This window comes from Lepisosteus platostomus, chromosome 18, assembly GCF_059453375.1.
Source record: "Lepisosteus platostomus isolate fLepPlt1 chromosome 18, fLepPlt1.hap1, whole genome shotgun sequence".
In the NCBI taxonomy this organism is placed as follows: domain Eukaryota; kingdom Metazoa; phylum Chordata; class Actinopteri; order Semionotiformes; family Lepisosteidae; genus Lepisosteus; species Lepisosteus platostomus.
In genome coordinates, this window is record NC_142628.1 from 5726613 (window position 1) to 5741662 (window position 15050).

General features: G+C 39.3%; 1 protein-coding gene across 1 annotated transcript in view; it reads right to left on the reverse strand.

The window, feature by feature from the left end:
• Window positions 1–15050, reverse strand: part of lrp5 (low density lipoprotein receptor-related protein 5) — a 73810-nt gene that overhangs the window by 49340 nt on the left and 9420 nt on the right. The window contains exons 2-4 of the mRNA XM_088612086.1: window positions 11908–12301; window positions 5088–5285; window positions 2058–2254 (exon numbers count right to left, since the gene is read on the reverse strand). Of these exons, the coding sequence (XP_088468212.1) occupies window positions 2058–2254; window positions 5088–5285; window positions 11908–12301 (789 nt within the window). The remainder of the gene's footprint in view (window positions 1–2057; window positions 2255–5087; window positions 5286–11907; window positions 12302–15050) is intronic.

A 15050-nucleotide genomic window follows, 5' to 3' on the forward strand; every position in this document is an offset into this window, starting at 1 on the left:
GGTGTTACGACCCCAGGTGTCTAGGGGTAAAGGGATGTAACATTTAGGACACTTTTTGGATGCAGGTGGGTTCTGGTGAACAAAGTATGAAAAAAGTTTTAAAAAAATCATTTTTCAATGTAATACAGCATCGGAAATTGAGTTAAAATACATTCAAGAATGTGAGCAGGAAAAAAAAGAGCTTTGGAGACCAATTATTTCTAGTCAGAATTAAAGAGTTGGCTCTTGAAATCAGGGCTCACAGTGTGGGTATTTACGTTGTACACATAGTGTATTTGAAAGCCTAGAACTTAACTGCCAGCTTCTATTCACCTGAGGCCCATACTGTTCTGCTGTGGAACTCTCACAGTCTCCTGAAGACAGCTGATCTTTGACTCAAACATTTAACTAGCCCCTATATCAACAAGCACGTGGAGAGGAATCATGACCCCCCTGTGGAAGAGGCTCCATGCCACTCTCCCATGGCGATAGCGACACACGGCAACACTGACATTTACACTGTGCCAAGACAGACTGATTGTCATTACATTTGACTTCTGACAGGGTTTCCAAAAAAGTGGGAAAAAGAACACAGAACAAACTTCTCTTAATTGTATGTACATCTTATTTATCTGTAAAGGAAAGCTCCCAAGATGCTATTGCCAGCAGTGTTTAAACCGAGTGAACAAGGTCGTATTGTTTTTGTTCTGATTTATGACGTCTGTTGGAACCTGTCCTTCAGCCTGTGCATAGAAAAAAAGGAGGTGACTATAAAAATTAGTGCAACTGCTTCCTTTTCCAGTAGTTATTTCTCTGAGACTGTTGGGTTTCAAATTTGATTGAAAAAAAGGCAAAACAGAACATAACAGAAATTACAAGCTGTGCCAGGTAGTAGGCCATCAGCAAGTTGCATTACAGGACTGAAACAGAAAGATCCCTGTTACTGCATTTTCATAATGGAGAATGTCTCACAATACATGTATCCCCCCCAAATTTGTTTTATCTATCCATGTTTTTATAAATGATGTTGTTCTTCATTCCAGCAAAGAAAAGACTACTTGAAGTTTTTCATCCACAAGTCCCTTTTTCGACTTTAGAAACCAGTATTGCAAAATAAACAAATCTTTGTGCCATTACTTCTGTTTTGCTTTAAGTTTTTTTGAATTAAAATAAAAAATAGCTTCTTAACTTAAAAATAAGAATGCTGTTTGCTATGGAGTCATTTCTTAAACATAATATCTATAAGAAATTCTGCTGTGTTGAGAAAAAAAAACTACACCAAATGTTCACCTACATATCTAAATGGGCTTAAAACTAACAGAGGCACTTGGATTAAGGCTTTCGGGTTTGATTTATAAACTATCTCAAAGCATTAAGTATTAACAGTGTTTAAAGGAACTTCCTCCAATGATCATTCCCCACAAACAATTTGTCCCAGCTGCTGACAGCCCAGAGTGTCCTGGGGATTAATGGCACCTGAGACCCAGATAAACTTAATGAGAAAACAAGCAAAACAGAGAAGAATAGGAATGTATCACTCACTGACTCAACACGGCACGTAATCATTACCCTTGTGCTCAGGGCTACAGGAAAGGGTTCAAACTATTTTCCGTTCAGAGCATTCACTGGAGGGTTTGTCGCCTTCATTCAATTTTTCACCAATTTTTATTCAGATATTGCTTTACAGGAGTGGGGATGCGAACAGTGTACCCAGTGTGCATCTGCTATAAAAACCTTGCATGGTCCACGTGAAAACACCCTCACTACAGCTTCCAGTGAATTTCTAAATTGTGGGTTTGAAAATGCGTTCCACTCTTCCATAACAAAAATCCATTTAAACATCCAGAATTTACTTCTCTTAAAAGCAAGGTCATTTAATTATTACTAAAGTATCAAGGAAAACTTTAGATTTTTAATAGCCAAAAGATTATTTTATAGCGTGCATAAACACATACTGTATAAACACATCAGACACAGATATATACATATGAAGTCTGTATTTACATATTTACAGATGCAGATAGGTATCTTAACTAGGCATCTGAAAACTAGGTTTATTCAAAGAAGAGTAAACTTACTGTTTGGCTGTCTCTCTTGGCCAAGCACCTGGATATCCATGGGAGAATAAATGCTATTCAGTATTTCCCTTCTCCTCTCTCCTGTGTTCTTGTTACAGGCATGGATGGAGCGTGTCTGCCAGTCTGTCCAGTACAGAGTTTCCCCAGACAGAGTGAGAGCAAAGGGGTGGGTCAGGGTGCCTTCAACAACCGTTTGCCTGTTCATGAGAAAATAAAATAAGACTTTAAGCTCAGGAACATTACAAAGACTCAGGGATGTAAGGAAATTAAGTATAAGGGCATTCAGGAAGGAAAACTAGAGACCTTGTTTTTGCACAGTGGATTGAGAGATTTCAGAACCAGCAATGTAGTTGAAGCAGACTCCATGGGATGCTTAAAGAAGCGTATGCTGAAAATGTGGATCATGAAACCACTAGCTGTCTTTGGCAGCCTTTCTTGGTTCTAAAGGGGTTTGACGATCCATCTTCTTTTCACATGACCTAAAAAGCATGATTTCTAAGCATCACTCACCTCTCTACTGACAGAAAGAAAGGCTAAACTAAACTGTCAAAAAAAGAAAATAAGACTAAAACGACTCATTAAAAATGTTTTTTTTTCAGTATGATGTTGGCCTAATGTAGTGCAGAATAAATTGAAAACAAAAATATTAGCAACATTTTTTTCACGTGTTCATCTACATTAAAGGCGGTTAAGGACTAATTGTCTAATCCCACTTGATTCTGCCAGTTTTTCTTCAATACTGGGGCTGAAATACATCTCCCAACACTTTGGAAACCAAGGTTCAAAAACACAGCAAAGAGAATTCCCAGCTAAAGACAAACAGGAAATGGGTTATATTTAAGTAATAAAAAATAAAGGAACAGCTTTGATATCACATTAAAGCCATAACTATCAGAAACAGAGAAAGCACACGTGCCAATAAGAATACAAAAGTGGTGTTATCACACAGGAAACTCAGGTAAGGAAGCTGTTCCTTAAGAAAACAGTAAAAACATCAACATACATTACCACTACACAGAAAACAAATTCAGAACACTTCTGCCCCATCAAATGATTGGTTACACATCCACATAATACAAACATCCTCCAGGAGTGAGAAATGCTACAGAAACTGACAAATGTAGCTAAGGTTCTGCTTAGATCATTAAAAGTATCTGTGGCATGTATAAGATTAAGCCCTGCTCTCAAACATGTACAGCTTCTTTCCAGGGGGAAATTAAACAAATCAGGCTGTCAATGACCTTGGAGTCATGTCTGTTTCAGTCATTAGCAGGGAAGAGTTTCCTCTTGCTGACAGTACAGCTGTCGTTAATAACTGGGGAAGCAGCTCACAGGATTGAGTCTGGTCACAGAGCTACTGAACACATTTGTGGGCTGACAAAATCCTAAAAAGGAGAACACAGGGTCCAAATACAGAAAAGCACAATCTTTAAAAATATCTTACTTTGGTAACAGACAAAAGTTCTTTGAAAGCATGAAACTGGTTTTTGTAATTGGATCAGGGGCGGATCAAAAAGATACATGACAGTGTAAGAGGTCCTATCTGGAAAGAGTTAAATCCTTTCAATCAGCAGTCTACTTTTCCACGGGTTTCACATTAACAATGTATAAATAGCTTTTGGGAATGCCTTCCAACATCTACAAGGCTGTCATCATACACTAGAGAAGTAAAACCTTTAATAATGAATTTAATGCTTTTTTATATCAATGACTCAGTTCTATGAACTACGAACTAGAACTACATAGTGGTTAACAACTTAGAAAATGCTTTACAAATACTTTACAGTAAAAGTAACTCTATGCCTACGATATATTTTCTGTTACAGATAACTTGTTTTCAGATGTTGAGTGTTAATTTGATAAATGAAATCGTGCAGGACATTTAAACTCTTCAGTATAAGGTTTAATCTTCGGTTTTCTGACAGCACAGCAAGTATTCCCATTCTTGCACATGGTCAGGGACAACAAAAGGAAGCAAGGAAAGTATACTGTGGCAGAGTTAAAGAGAAGACATTTACGAGATATTGTGCAAAGCACCAAGTCACATCTGTTTGCTGTACACCATGATCCTGTCTTTGGGTATTTAACTTAGTCCAGTAGTGCAGAAGCCTGAAAAAAATTAATTATATCCAGATCTCATGGCCATTTGTGGTCTTGCATACTTGGTTGCTGAACATGATTTTTAACACAGCAGACAATGTAAGTTACAGCGGAGATTTACATTGCCAACAATGAAGCTATTGTCTCTGGTAACAATTAGGCCTTCACATCTTTTCAATGAGACTATGCATTTTTGCAGTTACCACGTTTTGGAGTAGTTGCATTCGATATTGGACATGTAAAAAAAAATATATAGCCACCCTATTTGAAAATATCTTTGCCATGAACAAAGTTTTTAATTCTAAAAATGGTCAAAAGCACTTGATTGGAACGATATGAGGAAAGCTCATATCTAGCAAACTCAAATCTTGCAAATCTTGTTTTTCTTAAACGAAAGAAGTCACGGTCTACAATTATTCAACCTCACCATGAATAAAAGGCTTTTTTTTTCTCCACCGCAGTGCACAATGTTTCCTTCCCACTACCCAATACCTCTGGCATTGCAAGTGCTGTATCTGAAGGGTGGGTGCCATTGGTGACTGGGTTTGTTTTTTTCTGAAGTCCGTCCTTGACCTGTGCACACTGAAAACCACTCAATCAGCTCTCTCAGCTCCTTGCAGAAAAACGGCAGACTGGCAGGGCTGCCCTGGCGTGACCAGTGCTCCAGGGGGGTGGAATCTTAGAGGAGGACTCAACTTGTTTCTAGCACCTGCTTCAAAGACCTGTTTTCTAATTTGGGTCTTTGAGCTTGGATTGGAGAGCTAGAAGTACCATTCTGCCTCGGCTGGATTGGTCTGAAGCCTTGTTTCAAAAGCCTGAGAAGTTTGTTGCCACAATCATTTTACTGTGTCTGAAAAGCGGGAGGACACTCACCACAAGAAAAGTGAGAAACCGAGGCCTCGAGCCCTCAGATGCACATGAGACACTCACCGATTGGATCCATTCAGGTTGGCTCTGTGGATGAAGCTGAGCTTCGCATCGGCCCAGTAGAGCTTCTGCTCTTCAAGGTCAATGGTCAGTCCGTTGGGCCAGTAGATATCGGAGTCCACAATGACTTCCCTGCTGCTGCCATCCATCCCTGCCCTCTCGATCCGAGGCTCCTCTCCCCAGTCTGTCCAGTACATGTACCTGAGGGAGGCAGACAGGATGCCAGGATTTAACCCCCACTGCAGTGCAGGGAAGTCACAGAATTCATTTAATCGTGCCCAGAAGAATCCATCACAATAGAGCACAATTATCTAACTTCCTTCTGACTTGTGGAGAGGCAGACCATTGTCTTGTGGTTCTCTGCATAAATAAAGATGTTTAGGAGCAATGCTCCCCTTTGGTATTCGGTATCACACCAAGCACTGTCTGTATCAGCTAAAGATGGTCTCCATAGAAAGTCACAGACAAGCAAAGCAATAATCAAAATTTCTTTAATATTCTGTTAGTACTGGAAATGACCTACAAAAATCATAATAACCTGTTTAACCGTGTCAAAGAAAATTCAATTTGTCAAACAGAAACACGTTATATTAGTATTTGAGGATTTTTTTTTATTTCAGGGCCCAATCTCTTTTTCCATTAATTTGAATTATACAGAAAAAGGATTTACACATTACCAGTAATCTGAGTAGTCTGAATGACCCTATAAATGATAACTATTCAAAACTATTTAGAGCTTGCCAAGGTATACTGAAGTTAGAACTATATAGATAAGATAGAAAACTCCAAAAAGGCCTTTTTAGAGTTTTAAAGTTATTCTTTTTTAATTCAAAGCCTTTTTAAAGAAGAAATAAAAGAAAGCAATAACACCAGTATAACAATTAAGGGGCTCTTTAATAGAAAGGAAAACACAGAGGACTTCAGCCGCCTCTATGGAAATGAAATAGACTACAATTGTCTTCTCCCCTACAAGTCTTCTAAAACAGTGCTAGTCCTAACTATGGAATGACAGCTGTTTTGAAAAATGGACTAAATCAAGGAATGAAAAACCCACCCTGTCAGCTAGACTAAACATGTAGTACAATATCAAAAGCAAAATAGTTAAAAAGCAGGGCTTATCAGACAGGCCTGTCTCACTTCAAACACTCTTTCCCACTTAATACTTACACACTAAAAACACCACATTGATAAATAATGGCTATTGAATTTGATAGAAATCTATAAACTTGACTGATTACCATTTGCTTCAAATATTTCTGAAACAGCAGCAGCCATTGTTACAATACAGAGAAATTATTGGAAATTAAATCAGGTGAAAATTTCTACACAAGGCAACACGAACACAGTACAGTATAGGTAAAACCAGAATAGCACTGGAGGTAATAATTGGTTTTCTTTGTTTTTTGAAAACCTGTGATCACATTTTGACATCAGAGAGCAAGGGAAAAGAACAAGGAAGGGTTAAACAGTTTTACAGTCAGGTGATTTAAGACATACCAGGCCCATACGTGAACACATACTGTATATCCACACACTGTCATTTTTCGTAAGGAGATATGGTGATTGTTTCCAAAAGATACTACCAAGATTTCTAAAATGAAAAACTGGGACTTTATGCTACAGTACAAATGATTGACTGTGCAGGCATTTACAGAATTCTTGTTCACCGTAAATTTATCAGTTAGAATAGTGTTTATGACAGAAAATTTCAAAACCAGAGGAGAATCAAGAGGTTTTCCACTGGTGAGCCTGCCCTGTCTTCCATGCATATTATTTGTGCCACTTTGACTTAAGCTCCTAACGCTAGCATTTGTAGGATTACGTCCAATGACTTTCCAGACAGACTGTTTTGCTAAAATATCATCACATAATTTGCTCCAGCTTCACATTTCATTTACTAAGATTCTTTGATCCAATAAATGATTGCTTGCATCTGCAGAGCTATAAACAATTATCAAAGAGCAGAGATTGTGCTAAACACTTGTGAGTGTGACAGTGAGAGGAGCTGAAACAGTCAAACTTTTTGCTCCTATTTTACTGCAGGGTGCAGAATTCTTTACCAACCAATTACTGATTTATTGTGCTAATGCTTTTATCCAAACTGACATACATTTGCACACATTTATACAGCTGTGCATTTTACTAGAGCATTTCCTTGAGTGTAGCATCTTGTTCAAGGATACAGCAGCAGTATCTTTCTAAAGCTTTCTAGCTACAAGTCCAAAATGCAACCACTGCTCCACACCGGAGGATGACATTGAAATAAAGCTGCATATTTCACAGTCAAATTGATGCTTACTTTTTTCAGTTTGTCATGAGTACTAGTTTGCTAATAGTCATTATCTAATGGACCAGCATTTCTCCACTGCAGTTCTGCCCCACAGAAACAAAGCAGAAGTAGGACATGGGTGTGTGCAAGTGTTACACTGCCTCTTCAATCTTGATTGATTAATTGGCATAATAGTAAACCAATTAAGAGACAACAAAAAGCAAACAAAAACACTGAAGACAACACTATGGTTTAATCCTTAATCTTAATTAGCATAATTGACGGTGACTATATTGGCACTCAATAGAGACACTCAATTAAATTTAAAAGTGGATATGCACTGATTGATTAGACCTTCAAATACTGAACTATGACTGCTTCACAAATGGATATGCACCCTTTGCTTGGCTGCAGATTTGATTAAGCACCCAGATTATTATAACATGGTATTTTCAAACACAGCACGTATATATTAACAAACAACTTTAGGTGCTACAGTTGCTAATGTAAGTGACTTGTTTCCAAGAGATTACAAATCCAGGAGGTCAGTACAGCAATCCTTGATTCACAGTTCACCTGTAGTTGCTGCAAGCCACTATAACGTTTTTGAAAGAATTATCTGAAAGATCACTTATGTTTAACTTTCAAAGTTGTTTATTTACAATATTTTAACACTACGTTTTGTGTTATACTAACTATACATCCCCAGTTAAGAGTTGTATTAGAATGCAAGACGTAGCTCAACTGCACAATCTAGGCCTGTCAAACACTATGTGTTCCTTTGTCCAACAAGGCTTAAAATTAAAACAAATTTCCTTAGACTAAAATAAAGCAGACTTTTGGAAGAGCCTTTTGATCTGTAAAGTATGATGTACTGACACAATCAGTTACTTATACACATGCTTATTCAACCTGCCGTGGTGTTTATTGAGAATGAACACTTAAACCTGTTCAGAAATGAGACTTAACATTTTGGTCTTGGTGCCTAATTCAACAGAACATTCATCTTAATTAACACCTTCAAAATGCTCCATTTTGAGCTCAGTCAAATGAACAAGCACAGCACCTCTTGGTTATGCCATGAAGAAAGGCTGTTTGATCAGGTCTTTGCTAGTATCTTAATGGGGATAAAGAAAAGTGCTGTCTGCCCTCCGATAGGCTGTAAAAGGTGGCTATCAGTTAAACTGGCTCCATCACAGGAGAGCAAGGCACTAGATAAGCCCTGAAATCAACTGTTAAAAGTAAAGATCTGTGACGACGACAATAACACTCGCACTATCGGCGTGGAAGAAAGGCCTACTTCCAGATCGTGCCATGAAAACTGTATGGACCTGTATGACGGTGGAACTGTCCATATGGTGGCCATGAGTCAATACTGACTTGACGGCACTCAACCACCACCACCATCCAATTCAGACTCGCAGGGAAGCTGCAGCCTATCCCAGCACACAACGGGTGCGAGGCAGGATACATCCGGAATGGGACTCCAGTCCTTCGCAGGGTTGACACAATAAACAGACTCTCAAAAAATGGGAAACAAAACATCAACGACTCACATCTCCACAGACTTTTACACAGATGCAGAGATACTCATATTGTGCCTTAAGCTAGGAATCTAAGTCCAACTTGCGAGGAGATTTGTGTTTTCAACAAACTTAAGAGAGATGCTACATCGTAGACGTGGTAGTCCACCAGAGACTCCATCTACTGAGCTGCACCGACGGATATAAATAATACTTATAAGTATAAGACTAAATATTCAGTCAAAGGTCTGAGTATTCAAAGTAGCCTATAAAAATTGTGCTGCATTGCTGGCTGCAGTCTATAAGATAAAGGACCAGATTGGAAATAAAAGATTCTAAATTAACACCCGATTGTCTAAAGAAGAGTTAAAAAACTAACAGGATGCAGTGGTTGCTACATGTATAATGTGCTTTGCATTCTCCAAACTAAACAAAGCACTCAAGTCTGCTCTTGTTGTTTTGTTTTCTTAACTATGTTTGCTCACACCACACCTAGGTTATTGCGAATGCTCACAACCAACTTGAAAGAGAAATCGAGCTTGGGAGGTCTCTGATGTGATGCTGCGGATTTTCAGGTGGAGGAAGTATTTGGAAGGCTAGTGAATGTCTTTGATTTCTAAAGGAAAAACAGTAGTAGGACCTATAGGGTATAAGTGGCATGATGCCATGCATTTTTGTTGTTATTAAATTACATTTAAACCACCAATAATAACTCAATACAGCCGATTTCATTCGAATCTCACTCTGCCAACTGAATTACTGAAATGCTGTAATCAGGTTTTCAGTGGAGACTGCTGAGACACTTGCAGATGGATCTGTGACATTGCATTAAGGCAGCAAACAAAAAACACACTACAAAGTCGAGCAAAACTGCTCCAGGTTAGACAATGGGAAAGATAACTAAAAATTAACCCCAGTTGCATTGCAATTTTAAAGAAACTTAAATCAGTATCACTTAAAAAGCTGGCTGGCTTTCTTATCTGTATCCTAGAAATGTTAGAACCAAGAAAACTGGAAAAAAGACTAAACATTTAGTATTGTATATTGTGAGGTGGAGTCATTTAGATCAGGGATAGGCTACCCCTACCCCCCACACCTCAAAGGCACATTCTCACTCTACTGCCGGTTTTAATTGCTTTATTACACTAATTATTTGCATTCAAAGGCAGATTACCTTTTTCTTAAGTGCTAATCAGTTGTTAATGGAAACAACCTGCAGGAATGCGGCCCTGGTGGGCAGGAGCTATCTGTCTCTGGTGACTGAGGGAATCGTGTGAGAACTGTGGGAGTGGGGACAGAGACTGGATTGCTTTGCATGACAATTTGTGAAATACTCAAGCCAGTCAGGTGACTACCTGTTGCAGAGCATGTACGAGATCATGTATGATTTTCATTCAGGCTAGCTTGCGCCATCTTACTGTCTGACATCACAGTGTGGGTCTGTGGACGGAACTGGTTCCATGCTGATCGGCCTGAGGTGGCCACATGGCACAGCTACTGGGCCATATTATCATATTTGCAATCCCAAGTTTGGAAGAAGAAGGTCCATCCCTCCATTTTCAGACCACTTCTTTCAATTCAGGTTTGCAGGGGAGCAGGAGCCTATCCCAGCAAGCAATGAGCACAAGGCAGGGTACACCCTGGACGGGTCGCTAGACCGTCACAAGGCTCACACAGATACAAATCTGCGCAAACTCACACCAGGGCCAGTTTTCCCAGGAGCCAATGAACTTACCGGAGGAAACCTACGTGAACACAGGGAGAACATTAAACACCACTATTCCTGAGCTCAGCACCTCAGGAACTGAACCCAGGGTTTCAAGGCAGTGATGTTAACCACTGCACCACCATGCTGCCCTGGAAGGAAAATAATCCCATAAAATTCCATTTTACTCCTACATCTACTGATATTTGCACAAAACTGAACAATTTTTTTTTCTATTCCTCTTTATAATTAATTCACTGTTGTATAGGGTGCTACTGTATAATATTGTTTCTGGCACATAATGTTACCCTGGCCTATTACTGGCTCATAAAAAAAAATGATTTTAATTTTCACTGCAAACTACAGGTCAATATTTCTACATGAATGAGTTAATACATGGTCAGAATGAACTGTTCACCACTTTTTCTAAAGGACAGCTTTATTAAGTTATTTATGAAGGACTGCTTTATTTTCCTTTGGCCTGTGTTTGCGTGCATGTTAAAGCCATTGACAAGTGGCTTGAAAAAAACAATCTGCTTTCACAGAAGATTCGCCATGATGTCTGAGAACTGAAAGTGTCAAAGTCAGAAGTATGCTGATTTTTTATGTTTGTCTTGGCACTGTGCTGCACAAATGTATGTGGCTCTATTGGCCAGGCTGTAACTTTCTCTCTCTTGCCACAGTATTGTTCATAAATCTGAACACACACACTGAAGCAAGAAATAACTACAGGAGGAAATGCATTTTCACTAGGGAGCAGACATTAAATTATTTACATTCAAAATCCATCAGTCCCTGTAATCCCCAAATTAAAATTTATCATCAGATCAGCAAAAAAACAGGTCAATGGCAGACAATGGTGCTTGGAAATTTAAGTGTTAGATTTCTACAACAAAGCGCTTCTGGTTTCTTAAAGAAAATGCCAAGCAAACCAATAAGAAAATACTGTTACTTACAGGTAGAGGTTACCAAATCATAAATCTCACATTACATAAGTACATGCTTTTTTGAAAAGCACCATTAGTGTCAGTATAAGGAAGCCTATTTTTTGCAATTCATTGTGGGGAAAAAAAATTATGAGTCTGCAAGGAGAGCTAAGCTTCATGGTTGATTAAATTTAACTTGATTTTGTTAGAAGTATGTGCAGACCTATAAAACGTTTTACCATTTTTCTAATTAGGTTTTAAAAAAACACCACAAGTTGTCACACTAGCATCTACACACAGCATGTACCCTCACAGACATGTCAGCCCCAACTTTGTGGTGTGGCAGACCCTGAACTGCTGTCACAAGACAGTAATGATATTTGCAGTAGGAAATATTTACCCGTGAGCCGGATCAAGAGCAATGGCCCTGGGCTGGTCCAGGTTTTGCCAGAAGAGCACTTTCCTCGATGTACCATTAAGGTTGGCCACTTCGATGCGGTTGGTCTCTGAGTCGGTCCAGTACAGCTTCTTCCCCAGCCAGTCGCAAGCCAGGCCATCAGGGGAGTCCAGCCCGGACACGATGACGCTCTGCACATTCCCTGACTGGTTGTAGTAGGTCTGCTTGATGGCCTCTTCGCTGACATCCGTCCAGAAGATCAAGCCCTCAGAGAACAGGAAGTCCACAGCAGCTGCGTCCTCCAGGCCACTGACCACCACAGTAGACTCCGGCCTGCCCAGTCCGGCGTCCACCAGCCTGACGTCCCTTCGATTGGCAAACAGCAGCAGAGGAGACCCTGAGGAAAATGCGAGACAAAAGCAGATGATGTACAGGGTGAGGAAGGCTGATGATGCATTAACTTCACTTAAAGAAGCCATTTAATTAACTTCAAACTTCATTTATCACTAACAGCCCAGGGTTTTGCCAGAAATTGCCTTTGAGGTCTTTGCAGTGGAACCCTGTTCAAGAAAAGGCTTACATGAAAGACTTTACTTTGAGTTCGAGTACTTTGGGTTCTCACAAACTCCCAGGAAATTCAATTGGGGTTTCATAGAAACGGCATAAGCAAACTGTTCAGGTGTGCATCTGATGGGACAATCGTTTAAAAAAAATGCAGCATTCTGTGTGCACTGCAGACTATACGCTTATCTAAATATCAAACTTATCCAGAACAGGGTCAAATCAGATTCTCCATGAGTTTGTGAATAAATCCGAGCTGGTGGTATTCTGCTCTTTCACGTTAATATATTCATATTCAAGAGTATAATGTCTATGAAATATTATCCAGGCGAGTGAGGATTCCTCACTGGGCTGATGTCATCTATAGGAAAGCTGCAGTCAGGCACAAAGTCGTCACCATGACTGTGGTGAGGAAGCTGTGGTTTCCGTAGTGCTTGGGTGCTATATAGTGGTGTACCAGCATACCAGTAAACTATGTACCGTGACATTCTCAGCAAGCAGTTGTCTTTTCTCTCAGCTTTATGCGTTTCATCCCATTCCCCATCTCAATGGGAGACAAAAGGCTTTTGGAAAGTGCTCTCCACACGGTGACGTAAGCATTGGCAGTGCTTTTATCTGTATTTTTTGTTGTTGAAACCTTTACAGAAATTCACAATTGTTGACATTTACCTGAAAAAAAGATTTAAACACTAAGTCCTTCAGAAGTCTTTCATAGCTATTTAAGTTATGATTTCCATACAGACTGAAGACACGTCTGCACAAATTGCACACGGTCTGGGCGCAGTCAATGAAGGAAAAAATGTAACCCCCAAAGCACATCTGAATTTTTTTGGGGACGGTGTTTGAATATTAAGACAGATACACAATTTTTATCACAGGCCCTGCCCTGTCAGATAGAGGGAGTATGTACAAGATGAAGCCCTGAGCAATTTCTGCATACAACAGACAATACTAATCCTGAGGACTTCCTTTCTTGACAAAGCAGAAACCAAACAAACCGCAATTTACAGCTTTTCTTTGCCCCATAGAAAGACAACCGGTAGTCAGTCTAGTTCAGAATAAAAGAACTCCGGGGTGATTGAACTGAGCCAAGTTACAAATAAACTGCAAAGATCAAATGCTGCCCTGGTCTATCCCAACTCACCCTTACAGCAGTGCACTTCACCTACCAGTTAAATGGAAAAGGACTAGGAGTATAAACATATGTACAAGTAAGCGTTAACAGTTTTACTTTTCCGAAGGTGACAATGGTTCAGAATTTTTTGACCACCACTAACCTAATTGTATCAACTGCAGCATCAGTAGCTACGTCCTAACTTTTCAAAGGCAGGCTAATGGCAACAAATCAATGTGAATCAGACCGCAGTTACACCCTGGACTCCACTACCTGCCCACAGCTTCAACATGTCAGCCTCACAGACTTCGGGACTATTACAGAACTATCTGAGAGACGGAGTGAATAGCTTGCTTTGCTGTGTTCCAGACCTTGATAACAGCAATTTGCACTTTGCACTTTATCTGAAAACCCTGAATAACGATAATAACATTACAGATTTCAGTTAATAACTGGTCCAATATTCCGTAGAAAGTATGGGAAGAGGAAAGAACTGTTTACTGTAAAAATAATAATACTCAAAGAACATAAATTTACCTGGAATACAACAAAATCTAAAATTAGAATTCCTAGATCTCAAACAAGAACCGACACGCATTTAAATCCAATAAATCAAGCACTGAGACACGTGAATGCATTAAAAATATTTTTTTACTTCGGCATGCTTTAGTTTTATTTGCACAGCTAAAAAATGCAATGTTTTACAAATACAATTTCAATAGAAATAGAAACTTCAATTTTAAATGATGTCAAAACAAGGATTTTCTTGTACAGGTTGACTGCAGCACAGACACCTCAGCAACACACACCCAAAATACTTGTTGTGTTAGTCTTTGGATATTCTTCACAGAGGCAGAGCAACATGAAACCCAGACAAAAGCCAGACCAGAAGGAGATCTTCATAAACAGGGGATTAGAGGAACTCAGCCTTGTCACTCCTAAAAGAGCTTTTCATTCTCAAACAAGAATACCTAAAATGATATATGTATTGTACTTTGAGGCCAACTAAAACTTATTGCCAACTTTGATCATTAAAAATCAGAGAAATTACTAAAACCTGCAGAATTTCTGTTTTGTAAAAATGTTTAAGGCAATTGAATGTAAAACAATACAGACTATTTAAAAAGGTCAAGAAGACCTAGCATGTGCTTAAGACATTGCTCCTGGTAATAATTAGGATTAGACTAGGATCTCTGTTAAATTGTTCACTTCCAATTTAGCTTGTGGTAACTGAGGACAATAATAACTGAACTGACAAACCAAAGGCTGTGGCTTTCTCTGAGACATCTTCATGGGTGTTCTTTATGGGTGACCAACAGAAACTCACAGTAAAGCATCGAGGAGGTGCTGGTTAGAGCAAGCTCAGTGTATATTTACACCACCATGAATAACAACTCCAGTAGTCAGCAGGATCGTTACTACAACACGGGGGCACAAACACAGAGAGGAAGGAGCCTTCTTATGAACCAGT